At 37.9% G+C, this 16781-nt stretch overlaps 1 protein-coding gene across 2 annotated transcripts in view; it reads left to right on the plus strand.

Annotated features, from left to right (window-relative positions):
- Positions 1-16781, plus strand: part of ITPR2 (inositol 1,4,5-trisphosphate receptor type 2) — a 593100-nt gene that overhangs the window by 299384 nt on the left and 276935 nt on the right. For both annotated transcript variants that reach the window (XM_070788589.1, XM_070788588.1), the window contains exon 35: positions 15587-15777. In XM_070788589.1, the coding sequence (XP_070644690.1) occupies positions 15587-15777 (191 nt within the window). The remainder of the gene's footprint in view (positions 1-15586; positions 15778-16781) is intronic.

Raw genomic sequence — 16781 nt, forward strand, 5'->3', positions numbered from 1 at the left:
TGTTTCATGCTTCGAAGTTAGACTGGTCATAGTAATATACATGTTTCAGTGCTATTCTCTCAAATCATCCCACCCTCAGCTTCTCCCACAGAGTCCAGAAGTCTGTTCTCCTTGCATCCCTGGGATAAAGCCCACTTGGTCATGATGTATGATCTTTTTAATATGTTGTTGGATTCTGTTTGCTAGAATTTTGTTGAGGATTTTTACATCTATGTTCATCAGTGATAACTGACCTGCAGTTTTCTTTTTTTGTGGCATGTTTGTCTGGTTTTGATATTAGGGTGATGGTGGCCTCATAGAATGAGTTTGGGAGTTTACTTTCCTCTGCAATTTTTTGAAAGAGTTTGAGTAGGATAGGTGTTAGCTCTTCTCTAAATTTTTGGTAGAATTCACCTGTGAATCCATCTGGTCCTAGACTTTTGTTTGTTGGAAGATTTTTGATTACAGTTTCGATTTCCATGCTTGTGATGGGTCTGTTAAGATTTTCTATTTCTTCCTGGTTCGGTTTTGGAAGGTTGTATTTTTCTAAGAATTCGTTCATTTCTTCCAAGTTGTCCATTTTATTGCGTATAGTTGCTCATAGTCTCATGATCCTTTGTATTTCCGTGTTGTCATGATTTCTCCATTTTCATTTCTAATTTTATTGATTTGATTCTTCTCCCTTTTTTCATGATGAATCTGGCTAATGGTTTGCCTATTTTATAATCTTCTCAAAGAACCAGCATTTAGTTCTGTTGATTTTGCTGTAGTCTCCTCTGTTTCTTTTTCATTTATTTCTGCTCTGATTTTTTATGATTTATTTCCTTCTACTAACTTTGGGATTCTTAATTTCTTCTTATTCTAGTTGCTTTAGGTGTAAAGTTAGGTTATTTGATGTTTTTCTTGTTTCTTGAGGTAAACTTGTATTGCTGTGATCCTTCCTTTTACCACTGCTTTTACTGAATTGAATCCCGTAGGTTTTGGGTTGTTTTCATTTGTTTCTATGCGTATTTTGATTTCCTTTTTGATTTCTTCTGTGATCTGTTGGGAGAACCATTAATTTTTTTTTTCTGTGTCTGTGAGTCTGTTTTTGTTTTGTTAAGAAGTTCATTTACATCATTTTCTAGAATTTCACATATAAGTGATATCATATGATATTTGTCTTTCCCTGTCTGACTCACTTCACTTAGTATGATAATTTCTAGGTTCATCCACGGCACTGCAAATGGCGAGCATATTTCCTTCCACTTCCTCATTTGTTGTTTCCAACTGAACAGTTAGGAAACTGTCTGTCTGCATTTATCCCCTTCTCCTACTCCATAATGGCCTAGTTTGACCCCTCTTTGCATCCTTTTTGGACCATATAGGCATTCTGTGTTCTTTCCTTGCTTAAAAAAATATGCTACCAGAATAATCTTGATGTGAAATTCTGTTGTTTTAAAAATGTCAACAACAAAATTCTCAGCCTTCAGCAGCATCCCTTTGTCCAATAAACTAGGATGGATTCCTCTTTGCACATTTGTGGCCTTGCCAGCACAGCCCTGCCTCCTCTTTTGACTTGTTGCTTACTGCTTCTCACCCCCACACAGAGAACTGGATATCCTGCCCCAGATATTTCTCACATAATAAGTCTCTTTTTCTCTCCAGTTTCCACCATTGCCAGTTGTCAGTATCTTTTCCATTACTTGAAAATTTTTATTGTTCAAATTCCTCCATTAAAGCCATTTCTGACTTACAGGTCCGGATCTGAACTCATCCCCATTTGACCATTTATACTTTTCTTACAGTCTTAACTTTATCCTAGCTTACACCATCGCTAAGTATTAATCTACTAGATTTTGAGGGACAACAACTATGAAATGTCTGTGAAAAATACATTAATAAAAGCTATTGTCTAAGATGAAAAAGTAAAAAGCAAATTCTGCTTTGTGATGGGTTTTTGTTGTTCAGTCACCAAGTCATGTCCAACTCAGTGCAAGCCCATGGACTACAGCATGCCAGGCTTCCCTGTCCTTCATTGTCTCCCGGAGCTTCCTCAAACTCACGTCTGTTGAGTTGATGATGCCATCCAACCATCTCATCCTCTTTCATTCTCTTCTCCTCCTGCCTTTGATCTTTCCCAGCATCAGGGTCTTTTCCAATGAGTGCTGGGTCGACCGCATCTTTTTTTTTTGTTTGTTGGTGGATATGCTTCATGGAAAAACACATCATCAAAATGAAAGCATTCAGAAGTAAGCATCTGTGGTACTAAAGGGATCTAAACTTCCCTTACTTATGTAATGATGTTGCAGGAAGGGGGACCCCTTTCTGGGCCCGAAACTGGGCTCTTGTCTAACACTTGAAATGAATTGTCCGAGGAGACAAATGTGCTGACAAAGCAAGAGATTTTATTGGGAAAGGGTGCCCAGATGGAGAGCAGTAGGGTAAGGGAAACCAGAAGAACTGCTCAGCCATGTGGCTCGTGGCTCGCAGTTTTATGGTGATGGGGTTAGTTTCCAGGTTGTCTTCAGCCAATCATTCTGACTCAGAGTCCTTCCTGGTGGTGCACACCTTGTTCAGCCAAGAAGGATGCCAGTGAGAAGGATGCTGGGAGGTGGTTGCACAGGCAGTGTCTCCTTTTGACCTTTCCCAAACTCTTCCGGTTGGTGGTGGCTTTTTAGTTCCATGTTCCTTACCAGGACCTCCTGTTGTAAAACAACGCATGCAAATGGTTACTATGGTGCCTGGCCTGGATGGGTGGTTTCAGTCAGTGTGCTTCCCCTAACAGTGTTTGAAAACATTTGAAATATTTAGGCAAATAAAAAAGAAGTCTTATCTTGCAACACTTGAAGGTGTGAATGGATTTTGTTTACAGGTTCCCAGGAATAGATTATAATTAATATATGGCAACTGCAAGAAGCAGATTAAAAAAATTTTTTTTTCTTTTTTTTGATCATGCCACACAACTTATGGGATCTCAGTTCCCTGACCAGGGATTGAACCTTGGCAGTGGGAGCACCAAGTCCTAATCATTGGAAGCACCAAGTCCTTACCATTGGACTGTCAGGAAACTCCCTAAGAGGCAGATTTTTGTCCCACTTCAAAGAATAACTATTTACAGTTAGTACATTTTTAAAACCTTAGGAGTCACATGTGACTCTTCCCTTTTGTCACTTCTGTTAAATACAGTAGTAGGTTCTATTGGTTCCACTTCCAAAATCCATCAGTTTTTTTGTTCTCTTGTCAGACACTCTTGTCAAATGCACCATGATATGACATGGATTACAGAAGAGTCTCATTACTGAATACCCTACCTCTACCTGAGTCTCGCTATAACCCATTCTCTATATAGTAGTTATAGTGATCTTAAAATGTAAATCAAGTCATATCAGTCATTTATGTAAAACTTTCCATTGCACTAAAAGTTCCTGTTCCTTGTCATGACCTAGAAAGACCTTCATCATCTGAGTTCCATCTACTACTACTTTCCCTCATTTCCCTACCCCCATCTCTGATCCACCCACACTGGCCTACATTCCGTTTCTCATCTGTAAACCTTTTTCTTATCCCAGGGCTTTTGCGTGTACTATTCCCGTTATTTGAATCCTTCTCTCCCATATAATGACATGTCCAAACGTTAAATGCTCAGTGAAGTGTTCCAGATATAGTTTTCCATATGTAGTTTTCCAGCTTCTTCCTACCCCTCGTCCTGTCTTGCTGTTTCATTTTCGTCTTAGCCCTTACCACTGTTTGGAAGCACCTTGTTTGTTTGTTTACCTCTTTGTTGTCTGCTTCTCCCTTTAGAATATAAACTACAACATCAGGGATTTTGCTTTATTCACTGATTGCTTCTGCTTAAATGTGCCTGGTTCTGACATAGCTGGTTTTTGAATGTTGTTGACTGACAGTAATCCATGAGCTAGATATTTTTGCAGATGGTGAACTTTAGGCATAGAAAGGTTAAATAACTTACCTGATTAATAAGTAGAGCTGGATTTGAAATCCAAGTTTCTCTGAGTATGAAGTTGATGCTGTTCCAGATTGCTCCAGAGTCCTTTCTTAGGAAACCTCAACATACAAACTAGGACTATGGCAGTTTGGCTCACCAGGCAGGGATCTGTCTAACATGTTATAGCTCAGGTGCAAAGTCATTTTTGTGTTTCAACACCTCTTTAAGGTGGCATTTATTACAATTGAAATATATATGAATTTATATTAAAGAAAACAAAGAATATATGTATTTAAGAAAAATGTTACAAAGTCAAAGAGAATACCTAATTTTTTTAAAGCAAAATTTCAGTGCATTTACAAACTGGTAAACACATTCTTATAAATGCAGATAGTTATTATATTGTCTATTCTAGTTATATTTACATAACTTTTTGTCATTTGTAAAGTGCTCTCAAGTATGTTGGCTGAACTCATCTATCATCAAAAATATTTCATTCTCTTTCATATTTATACATTAGATATAAAAGGTAGTAAAAACAGGAAAAGCATTTACTAGGTCAGAACTTACCTTACTGGGAGCGGGGAGCATTGATTAGTGTTATTGCGTGTGTATATGATCAGTAAACTCAGTTGTGTCTGACTCTTTGTGACCCCATGAACTGTAATCCACCAGGCTCCTCCGTCCGTGAGATTTCCCAAGCAAGAATACTGGAGTGAGTTGCCATTTCTTTCCCCAGGGGATCTTCCCAATCCAGGGATCAAACCTGCGTCTCCTGCAGCTCCTTGCTTTGGCAGGCAGATTCTTTACCACTGAGCCACCTGGGAAGCCTTGTTATTAGTTTTAGACAGTGTGGTAAACCCTGTGATGTAGACATAATCCATAGGCCCATTTTAAAGATGAGGTCTTGAGGTTAGCAAGGTTAGGTAGCTTGTTTGGTCACACAGGCAGGTGTGAACCCCTTCTAGACTGACATACTAGCAGGCATTTGTGATGCTCTGCTATCAGAAATCAGTGTGAATAACATTGTATCATACCTTTAAAGTATAAAATATTGATCAGGATGTTAATTTCATTAGTCAGTTACTGTTCTTCAATTTATTCATTTGTATAAAATACAATAGCACATGTTAGAAGTACTTTGAGAAAAAAGCATCCAAGGATCACTCCCATTTTATTTCTTTCAAAAAAGAATTTTGTTCCATGTGTTTCATAAGCTTCAAATGATTTGAGGGCATTAATATTGGGTACTTTGTTAAAAATATAATCATTTTTCCAAATGGAAATTTTGCAAAATATCTTTTACAAATGGTTTTAATAATGAACATCAATCTTCAAGCCAGTTGTGCCCCCAAAATTTGAATGTGTATAAAACATTAACCCTTTGAGAAGAGAAATTCAGTCTCTCTTAAATCAATGTGTCTATTTTCATCTCTCTAGATGTTATGACTGATTGTATAAAGCATTTGACATGATGTATCTCTATAATTATGGTTTTAAAGTAATAATGGAAATTTTAAAACTCCATTATTACTTAAAAAATTAAATCTGATGGAGAAGCTAGGACAAATTTTATACGTTTTTTCACATATTTATTAATTCAGCTAATAAGCCCTCTTTATCTGAAAAACATTACTCTAGTTGTTAGGGATATGCAGTCTGAGAAACCGTATTTCTTGACCTCAGTGAATTTCTAGTACATTGAGGGTAAATGTTACATGTACAGGAATCACAAAGCAGAATAAAACTAGACAAGTGGGATGGGGTAGAGTAGGAGGGAGGTGCGAGAGGGAGATGATACCTGTCTACATATAGCTGATTTATTTCCTTGTACAGCAGAAACTAATGCAACATTGTAAAGCAATCATACTTCAGTAAAAAACAAAGCTAAGTGCTTTATCTGTTACAAAGTTCGAGAATCTGACACTGGCTAGAGCATGGTAGATCGATGAATATTTATTATATGAATAAAATACCTGAGTGAATACAAATGAATGAATATTCTACTCTTGTCATTGGCTGCATAATATCCTATTGTGTGCCTATATTCTAATTTATTTAACCCCATTATTATTTATGTTGTTTCCAATCATTTTACTCATGAGGAAGAATAAGATAAATACCTAGGGGTAGAATTTCTGGATATTCTACTTTTGACAGATACTGTAGTCTGTAGAGATTGTTCAATTTATATGCCACAAACAATGCAGGAGATAATTTATCTCCTTGATAATATGGTGTGCTTTGGATTCTTAGATCTTTGCAAATCTTTTAACTAAAAGTATCCATATAGATTTAATTTGTGTCTCTCTTCTTACAAGTAAGGGAAAAAAAAACCTTTCCATGTGATTGAGTCACTGGTATTTCCTTTTCTGTGAACTGTCACTTTTTATTTACTCTTTTTAAGTTTTTTGTTTGTTTGTTTGTTTTTTTCCTGAAAAAAAAAAATGAGCTCTTTGCCTGAAAGTAGCCAATATTTTTTTTCTCAGTTTTTCATTTGTCATTTGAATTTTTGGGGGCATGTAGACATTACTTTCTTGTAGGCTTTTTAGGTTTTGTTTCATCTTCCGGAATGGCCTTGATAAGCCTAAGAGGTTGTTTTTAATTCCCATTGAGAATGTTCATGGTTTTAGTTTGCCTGGTCTGTTTGTTTTTTGGTGTGGCTGTTAACAATTTTGAGTTATCTGGAATATATTTAGTTGTAAGATAGAGGATGTGAAATCAACTTAATTTTTTCCAGATGAATAGTCAGGTGTGTGTGCCAATACTAGTTCTTACATAACCCATAAAATTATATATTCTTTTTTCATTTAGGTAAAATTGGTATATAACAGTACACTAGTTTCAGGCTTAGAACACAATAATTTGATATTTTTACACACGATGAAGTGATCACCACAATAAGTATAGTTTCCATCCTTCAGCATGTGTTTGGACTGCCTTGACTCTACGCGCACTTCCTAAGCCCCTTCTCCTCTGAGCTGTTCTCTGTATCTGTGAGTTTTGTTTTGATTTGTGTGTTCATTTGCTTTGTTTTTTAGCTTCCACATGTAAGTGAAATCGTGTGGTATTTGTGTTTCTCTCTGATTTATTTCACTTAGCACAGTAACCTCCAGATGCATCCATGCTGTCCCAAATGGCAAGATTTCCTTCTTTTTTTATGGTTGAATGGTTTCCAGTTTGTGTGTGTGTGTGTGTGTGATATCTTCTTTATCCATGCATCATACATTGACAGACACTTTGGGTGCTCCCATTTCTTGGCTGTTGTAAATAATGCTGTGGTGAACACAGGGGTGTATATACCTTTGGGGGTTAATGTTTTCATTTTCTTTGGATAAATACCTGGAAGTAGAATATGTGGATCATGGCAGTTCTATTTTTAATTTTTGGAGGAACCTCCACACTGTTTTCCCCTTCATCAAATTTATATGCCCACCAATAGTGCACAAGGGTTCCTTTTTCTCCACATCCTCTCCAGTGTTGCTGCTGCTGCTGCTAAGTCGCCTCAGTCGTGTCTGACTCTGTTCGACCCTAAAGATGGCAGCCCACCAGGCTCCTCTGTCACTGGGATTCTCCAGGCAAGAATACCAGAGTGGTTTGCCATTTCCTTCTCCCATGCATGAAAGTGAAAAGTGAAAGTGAAGACGCTCAGTGGTGTCCGACTCTTAGCTACGCCATGGACTGCAGCCTACCAGGCTCCTCCGTCCATGGGATTTTCCAGGCAAGAGTACTGCAGTGGGTTGCCATTGTCTTCTCCACTCCAATACTTGTAATAAAATTTTATTTAATTGAGGGGTCAGTTAAGTGTAGATTGAGTACCAAACAGGAAAGATACAATTTGTGTATTTAGTGTTCTTCATATTTAAGAATGCTAGTGTTTCAGTGGTGATTTATCCTGGATATTTCGACCTAATTCAGAAAAGGTACCACTCTGCTCACTTATCTTTCTTGTGCACTAGCCATTCTTATTTTTCTGAGCCTGTACAGGGGTGCTTGACAACAAACCAAGTGTTATTAATAAATGCTTACGCTTTCTGTTGCGTTTTTCCCCAACCTGTCAGTTTATCTATCTAAACATTTTTTTCCTGTCGCACTTATCACTGTAATACGTGTATTCTCAGAGATTTTCATTTGCCATTTGCCACCAGTAATTTGGTCTAATATAAAAATATCACAGACTATGCAATATTTAATGAATAATAATTAAAAATAGATTTCAATTACATCTTAAAGTAATTTTGTCATATCTAGAGAATTTTCAGGATTTGTAAGCCTAATTAGTCAGTTAGCCCAGTAATCACAATACCTATAAATAAAGATAATGCATTTTAGAGAACTAGCCATCTCTGGGCAGAACACTGTAAGAGATAAATTGTTAATAGCAACCCATCTTCTCTCTTATTTGATTTTAAAGAACTCCATATGCTTATTCTCTGACAAAATACCCTTAATGAGATAGTATCTTAGTTGCATTCTAGCTTAGGGTGAAATAGGAACATTTATTTTTTAAATACTTTAAACTTTTATATGACCACTAAAGCACAGTTGGAGTTAATGACACATGCTGAAAGAATGATTGGCTGTTGGTAATTCATTAGTTTTTTCTGATTGAAGATAGGAGGTGTAGAAACCATTAACCCCCAAAATACATCCTAGTTCACATTTCAATTCACATTTCAATTCACATTCTGATATTTATATCAGAATGTTTTCTACCTTAATAAATGGAAGTTAAATGTGGATCATATTTTTGGTTACATGAGAAAAATATTATTGTAGTTATTAATGTTCTTGTAAAGTGAGATCATGAATTAATTCCTTTCTTTTCCTAGCCACAAATTTCTGCTTTAATTGTTAAACTATATATAGAAAACTAAATTAGCATTGTCACTTTTTCTTTCAACTTAATCTTTTGTAATATTTTGACAGTGCCGAGAATCTATTTTAGGCCACGTCTTAAAGGTATTAACATTTTACAATTGCTTGAAAAAGTTTTATCATTATCTACACAGCTCACTTATTTAACTCAAATTCTCCTTTCCCCAGTTGCTTAATTGATTTTCTTTTATTGCTTAGAAATTGTGATTTAGCATTTGACTAGAGTTTACCTCTGGGCATGGGAAAGTAGGGTTTATTTTAGCCAGTTAATGTGTATTGTGCAATTTGTGGCAAGACAGAAGACTAAAAAAAACCAGCTAGAGTGGTTCAGTTTGGGGGACAGAAACACCCTTTCAACAAAGTTTGGGACAGTGGTGTCTCCTTGCTGCTGGCCATAGTGGAATAGTGGTAGCAGCTCATGGGATGTATGAGGAGGGGTAGGGATGAGATTTTCTTGACCACACTGATACGGGGGCTTCATATGCTGGGGTGGCACTGGTGGTAAAGAACCTGCCTGCCAGTGCAGGAGACGGAAGAGATGCGGGTTCGATCCCTGGATTGGGAAGATATCCTGAACGAGGGCACAGCAACCCACTCCAGGATTCTTACCTGGAGAATCCCATGAACAGAGGAGCCTGGCGGGCTACAGTCCATAGGGTTGCAAAGAGTCAGACACGACTGAACCAATGTAGCATACACTCATATACCGTTGGATTACATCTTCACTGGTGTCATTAGAAAAATACTTCTTAGGTACATCTTCGTGTAAGTTGTATTCATAGCAGCACACACTCACTTGACGGTCAGTTGTATCTAACATATCTGGTTACTAAAGGGGAGGTAAATCTATCCCCTTTGTTTAAACAATTGTGAAAACTGGGTTGCAATATGTTTTGAGCAGTTTTAAGTTTTATGTTGTTTTTGTTCAGCTGCTAAGTTGCGTCTGACTCTTTGTGTCCCCTACTGCAGCACGCCAGGCTTCCCTGTCCTTCACTATCTCCCGGAGTTTGTGCAAACTAGTGCCCATTGAGTCAGTGAGGCCATCCAACCATCTCATCCTCTGTCGCCTCTTTTTCCTCCTGCCCTCAATTTTTCCCAGCATCAGAGTCTTTTTCCAGTGAGGTGACTCTTCACATCAGGTGGCAAAAGTGTTAAAGCTTCAGCATCAGTCCTTCCAATGAATATTCAGGGTGGATTTTCTTTAGGATTGACTGGTTTGATCTCCTTGCTGCCCGAGGGGCTCTCAAGAGTCTTTTCCAGCACAGCAGTTCAAAAGTATGTATTAACCATGGACAGAGGAGCCTGGCAGGCTACAGTCCATGGGCTTGCAAAGAGTCAAGACACGACTGAGCAACTAACACTTTAAGTTCTATAATTTTTCTTATTTTCTGTTGCTTAGAAAATAACATATAAGGAATATTGCCTTCTGTTTGACTTTTGAATGTTTAGAGCAAACCCAGCATATGTGTGAAGCAGTCATTATGGGTGAGTCAGTCAAGTAAAAATTAAGTATTTAAAAAATATGTGCAGCAATTTTGAGGCTGTTGGTCCTTCAGATGGGACTAGAGTGCATTTGCTTTGCTGTATGTGATGGACAGAAGCAGAGACATTGTATGCTGTGGAAAAGGGAAATTTATAAGGAATATTAGGAAAATATTCACTTGGGAAATTTGGACAGTGGTACAATTGATCATTTAGGGTTGGCTTAGAGCTGTTGTTGTTTCCTTAAAACTTTAGCTCGAGCTCCTGTCTAAATTGGGAACTTTTTGTGTTGGCAGCTAAAATTATATATTTTCAAAGAAGTTTTTAAGTATCTCTGAGCATCACAAAATTTTCACCAACAGGAATAGCACTGCCACTGCCGTTACTTTCCTTCCATTATATGAAGCAAGCCAGATCCTCTCATTCTCACTCACTCTCATTTCTTTTTATTCCTTCCCTCCTATTTCCATTAATTAAAGAAATCTTCTAGTGACTATCATTATAACTTTAAAGAATATCTTTTTATCCCTGTCCCTTGAATAACAGGTCTAAATAATGTCTTTATCTTCACACTGTGAAAAATCAGGAAATTAACACATCTTCAATTTTCACCTTTTCTTTCCCACTTTGTGTTCCAATGATTGCTTTATAGATGACTGGTTTGCATTGTTATGACTTGTGATGATTGTATTCTATTCTGAAATACAATGAAATCTCTTATAGGTTGATAATGTTTAAAAATCAGTTTTTTTCTGAATAGAAAAATTTATGAGCCTTGCTTGTTCTGAAATGTTTTTATTTAGGCATCACTGTTGATTTTTAGTTTAGATGGTTTATAAACACCTAAAAAAATCTGGTTTTATCCATTGGTCTTTTTTTGCCTCTTTATCACTTTTAAAATTGAAGTATATTTGATTTACAATATTGTTTTGGTTTCAGGTGTACAAATAATGATTCAGTATTCTTGTAGACTAGACTCCATTTATATCATCATACAATATGGGCTTATATTCCTTGTGTTTACAGTATAGCCTTGTAGCTTATTTATTTTCTACACAGTCGTTTGTACCTCTTAACTGCAGGTACATATAATCCTCTGCTCTACCCTGCCTTTCCCCACTTCTCTTTTCCCAGTGGCAGCTACTAATTGGTTTGCTCAGCAGTCTGTCTATAAAAATATTATTCTACTGACTTCTAGCATCCAGTATTGATGATGAAAAGTCTGATGCCAGTCTGAATTTCTGTAGAAACCCTCTTTTCTCTCTGAAAATTCTTGCAGTTTTCTTTCTGCTATTGGCATTTACAGTGATTTCATAGGGGAGCCGAATAAATGACCACACCGAGGAGCCTTAAAACAACAGAAATGTATTGTCTCCCAGTGCTGGGTAAAAGGCAGAAATCAAGGTGTCAGCAGTGCCATACTCTCTCTGAAGACTTTAGGGAAGGATCTGTTCATGCCCTTCTCGTAGCCTGTGGTCCAGCTGGTAGCCCTTGGTGTTCCTGGCTTGGAAATGCATAAATCTAGTCTCCCTCCGTCTTCACATGGTGTCTAGCTCTGTTTTACTTCTCCCCTTCTTATGAGGACACAAGCCCACCCTTATCGGGCGTCAACTTAACTTGATTCCATCTGCAAAGACCCTATTTCCCAGTATGGTCACCTTTCCAAGTACTTGGGATTAGCACTTCAACACATATTTTCTGGCAGACACAATTCAACCGATAATAGCATTATACATGTTGATTAGGATATGAACAATATGCTTATTTAATCCTATTTAACACACACAGTAGACCGTTTCAGTTAAGACTTGCATTTTTTTCAACTCAAAGTAATTAATTGTCTTCTGTATTTTCTTAATCATTTTTTCTCTTCCATTGTCTTGGATGTTTCTTTCTGGAGCTTACACTTATTAGATATTTGACTTCCTGGGTGACCCTCCCTACTTCATTTTTTCTCTGTTTTAGTTTCCCTTGGACTCATTTTTATGCATAGTTATTTTATTTAATGGAGAAGGAAATGGCAACCCACTCCAGTATTCTTGTCTGGAGAATCCCATGGACCAAGGAGCCTGGTGGGCCACAGTCCAGGGGGTCGCAAAACAGTCGGACACGACTGAGCGACTAACACTCACACAGTTTATTTAAAATATGGTCTATTATAATACTTCATCTATATTATGAGTCTTCAAGTCTTTTCACATGAGTGAATTTTCTAGATAACAGATACTCCATTAGCACCACAGTAATTCTAGATGTATTGTTTTTTTTACAAAGTATTTCTATCTTTTCATCTTCTGTATATTGTCCCTTTGACTCTTTTATGCTTTGTATTGTGGAAAATTCCTTCACTTTCCCAGTTATCAAAGTGTTATTTAGTTGCTCCGTCGTGTCTGACTTTTTGCAATGCCATGGACTGTAGCATGCCAGGCTACTGTGTCCATGGAATTCTCCAGGCAAGAATATTGGAGTGGATAGCCATTCCATTCTCTAGGGAATCTTTCCAACCCAAGGATCAAACCTGGGTCTCCTGCACTGCAGGTGGATTCTTTACCACCTGAGCCACCAGGGGGTCCTTATTCCTTTCTTTTACAGCCAATTTTGAAATTTCTTTTGTACAATCTATACAATCATTTTAATTTCCAAGATTGCTTTATTTTTATTTTCTATTTTTTTGAATGTGGTGTGTGCTCACATTTTCTGAGGACAATAACTATAATTATTTGAATGTTTTTTTTGTGTGTGATTCCCTGAATCATTTCTATTTTCACTGGGGCTAGTTATTCTTTGTTTTAATTAGTTTTTATTGGAGTATTCTTGCGTTACAGTGTGGTGTAAGTTTCTACTGTACAGCAGAGTGAATCAGCTGTACGTATATAAATACCCTCTCTTTTTTGAATTTCCTTTCCATTTAGGTAACCAGAGAGCCCTGAGTAGAGTTCCCTGAGCTGTACAGTAGGTTCTCATTAGATAGTCTGTTTTATTCCTAGAAGTGAATATGTATCAATCCCAGTCTCCCGATTCATCTCACTCCCTTTCCCATTTGGTGTCCGTACGTTTGTTCTCTACATCTGTGCCTCTATTTCTGTTTTACAAACAGGATCAGTTACCAGTTTTCTAGATTCCACATGTACACATTAATATGTCATATTTGTTTTTCTCTTTTAAAAAATATTTATTTACGTGTTGGCTGTTGTGGGTTTTTGTTGCTTCTCACCAGTTTCCTCTAGTGCACAGCTCTAGGCGAGCAGGCTCAGTAGCTGTGGCACATGGGCTTAGTTGCTCCGAGTCACGTGGAATCTTCCTGGACCAGGGATCAAACTGGTGTCCCCCATGCTGCAAGGCAGACCCTTAACCAGTGGAGCGTCAGGGAAGTCCCAGGGCTGTCCTCAGTGTTCTTGCTTTTCCCTGTGACTCGTGGTGGTATGTCATAGTTACAGAGATCCATAAATGACCTGCACGGGCTTCCACTGCAGTTTTGAGAGTCTGTTTCTCTACTGGCTTTCTCATGTAAATGACAAGGCTTACACTGAATTCTGGGTGAGGGAAGAATACAGGAGTGGGTAGCCATTCCCTTCTCCAGGGTATCTTCCTCACTCAGGAAATGAACCTGGGTATCCTGCATTTTATAAGCAGATTCTTGACCATCTGAGCCACCAGGGAAGCCCCCCCCCACCAAAATGATACACAGGCTTTCTTGGAGTGTACGTGTGTATGTGTGTGTGTGAGAGAGTGAGAGAAAACAAGTTGGAAGTACTAACAAGTGTTAAAATCAGGTTTTTCCTCATGGGTTGAAATCTTTAATATATTTTCTCTTTTTACTGGGGTAACCCCCCCTCTCCCCTGCATTCTTCTTCTTATTTGATCAGGATCTTTGGAGTTACTTCCAGCCCTATTCAGCTTCTCTGTCAATCCCTAACGCCTTCATTTGGCATCTTCTCCAGGCAGGTATTCTTGTTTCTTGAGAGAACATTTCTGCATTTCTCTAACTTTATCCTCTGGGTAAAAGCCTCTGCTGCTTGTCACTCTGTTTATACTTGTCAGAGAGAGGAGGGCCTAAACTTCCCAGCTATTCAGATGTTCTTTCTGGAGCTGCCAGCTGACTATGCCACCTCCCATCTCCACTCTATGTATTGTTTGTCTGAGAACCTAGGAAGGCCTGTTCTAACTCTAATCTCTTGCAGAGCAATTTCTTCTCTTCTTTCTCTGATGGATGAATCTCATCTTCATTCTGCTTGCAAAAATATCTCAACATTTCTGTATTTTTATTGGCAAGCAGTCTTGTTTTTCAGTATTTTGATATGAAATGAAAGTGAAAGTGTTAGTTCCTCAGCCGTGTCTGACTCTTTGCGACCCCATGGACTGTAGCCCACCAGACTCCTCTGTCCATGGAATTCTCCATGCAAGAATACTGGAGTGGGTAGCCATTCCCTTCTCCAGAGGATCTTCCCAACCCAGGGATTGAACCTGGGTCTCCTCCATTGCAGGGAGATTCTTTACCATCTGAGCCACCAGGGAAAACTATGTCTATTAAAATACAAATTTCAGTGGATCTTGGAAAGAAGAACATGTACTGTGTACTATTTTCCAATGCATATTTTCTCATACTTTTCAATTTTTAAATTTCTTGTCTAAGATGTTTTACCATATGCAGTTTTGTGCATTTTACATGGGTGTGCATACACATATACAGAAGAATTATATTTATAAAATGGACTGTCAGGATTTTGTCATGTATTTTCTGCCTGCTTTTTAATTGTCTTCTGCATCTAGGAAGGTACAAATATATATGATTGTTATACAGTGTTTTCCCATATTGATGATGTATAAAGTATATTTTAAACATTAATCATCAAGAAATCAAATAAGTTCTTGAATATTTAATGAGTCTATTTTAGTCATTGGTCTTAAGAACTGAGACACTTTCAAGTTAAACACTTTTGTAGTTGTGTAAAATAATTTAATGGCAGAACTTGAAGGTTTGATAGTTTTCTTTTTTCCCCCATTTCATTGAGATATAATTGGCATATAATATTGTCAGTGATATATGTATATATTGTGAAATGATTACTACAATAAATGTAGTTAACAATCTCACAGTCATAATTTTTTTTCTTAAAATGGGAACATTTAAGATCTACTGTCTTAGGAACTTTCAAATATATGCTCTAGTATGGCTAACTATAATCAGCATGCTTTACATTACATATCAGAATTTGTCTCATTTTTTTCTTTTGTATTTGTTCTATCTTAATTGTTTTGATACCAGTCGAGTAACTTTAGTCAAATTAAGAGGAAAGTGTTTAAATCTTTCTTTTTCAGCAAAGAATCGTGGAATTGCCATTCCAGTGGATTTGGACAGCCAAGTGAATACTCTTTTCTTGAAGAGTCATTCAAATATGGTGCAGAGAGCGGCCATGGGCTGGAGACTATCAGCTCGCTCTGGACCACGATTTAAGGAAGCTCTTGGAGGGCCTTCTTGGGATTACAGAAATATTATTGAAAAGTTACAGGTACAATAAGAGCATGAAATGACATGAATATTTTCTAAATTATAATTTTAATATATGTGGCCACATAAATAAACTATGGTTAAAACTATTAAATTCTAGTTGGGTACAAGGCTTTGCTTTCCAATGTCCAACCAACATTATCCTTTTTAAAACATTGCTTCCAGATAGAAGTTGTTGGGAGTCTTTTTCTTTTTTTCTTTTTGAGTAGGTATTATTTAATGTGTTCTGACAGTGAGGTTGGAGAAGGCAATGGCACCCCACTCCAGTACTCTTGCCTGGAAAATCCCATGGACGGAGGAGCCTGGTAGGCTATAGTCCATGGGGTCGCTAGAGTCGGACACGACTGAGCGACTTCCCTTTCACTTTTCACTTTCATGCATTGGAGAAGGGAATGGCAACCCACTCCAGTGTTCTTGCTTGGAGAATCCCAGGGACAGGGGAACCTGGTGGGCTGCCGTCTCTGGGGTCGCACAGAGTCGGACACGACTGAAGCGACTTAGCAGCAGCAAACAGTGAGGTAATGGGTCTTAATATCAAAATAATAACTGTAATACATTTGGTGGAATAATTTACTGTAAAGACCCATGTAATAAGTATTTCACAACCTTGCTTCAGTTCATGTCTCAATATCCTTTTATACTTCTTTGATGAGAATGGTGTGAGCACCTTTACTCCCAAATTATTTGCATAGTATCCCACTCCTGTGTTTGGCTGGACATTCTGGGACACTGAGTAAAGAGAGGCATTGTATTAATCTACCCAGACTGCCATCATGAAATACCACAGCCTGGGTGGTTTAACCGACAGAAATTTCTTTCTCACAGCTCTGGAGCTAGAAATTCAAGATCAAGGCGCTGGCAGCTTTGTTTTCTTGGGAGGTCTCTCTCCTTGGCTTGCAGGTGGCATGCGTGCCACCGTACCCTCACGTGGTCTTCCCTCTGTGCACACACTTCTCTGTCCTAATTGCTTCTTGTAAGGCCACCGGTCATTTCGAAGTAGAGCCC

This window comes from Bos indicus, chromosome 5 (genome assembly GCF_029378745.1).
Source record: "Bos indicus isolate NIAB-ARS_2022 breed Sahiwal x Tharparkar chromosome 5, NIAB-ARS_B.indTharparkar_mat_pri_1.0, whole genome shotgun sequence".
NCBI classification, from domain to species: domain Eukaryota; kingdom Metazoa; phylum Chordata; class Mammalia; order Artiodactyla; family Bovidae; genus Bos; species Bos indicus.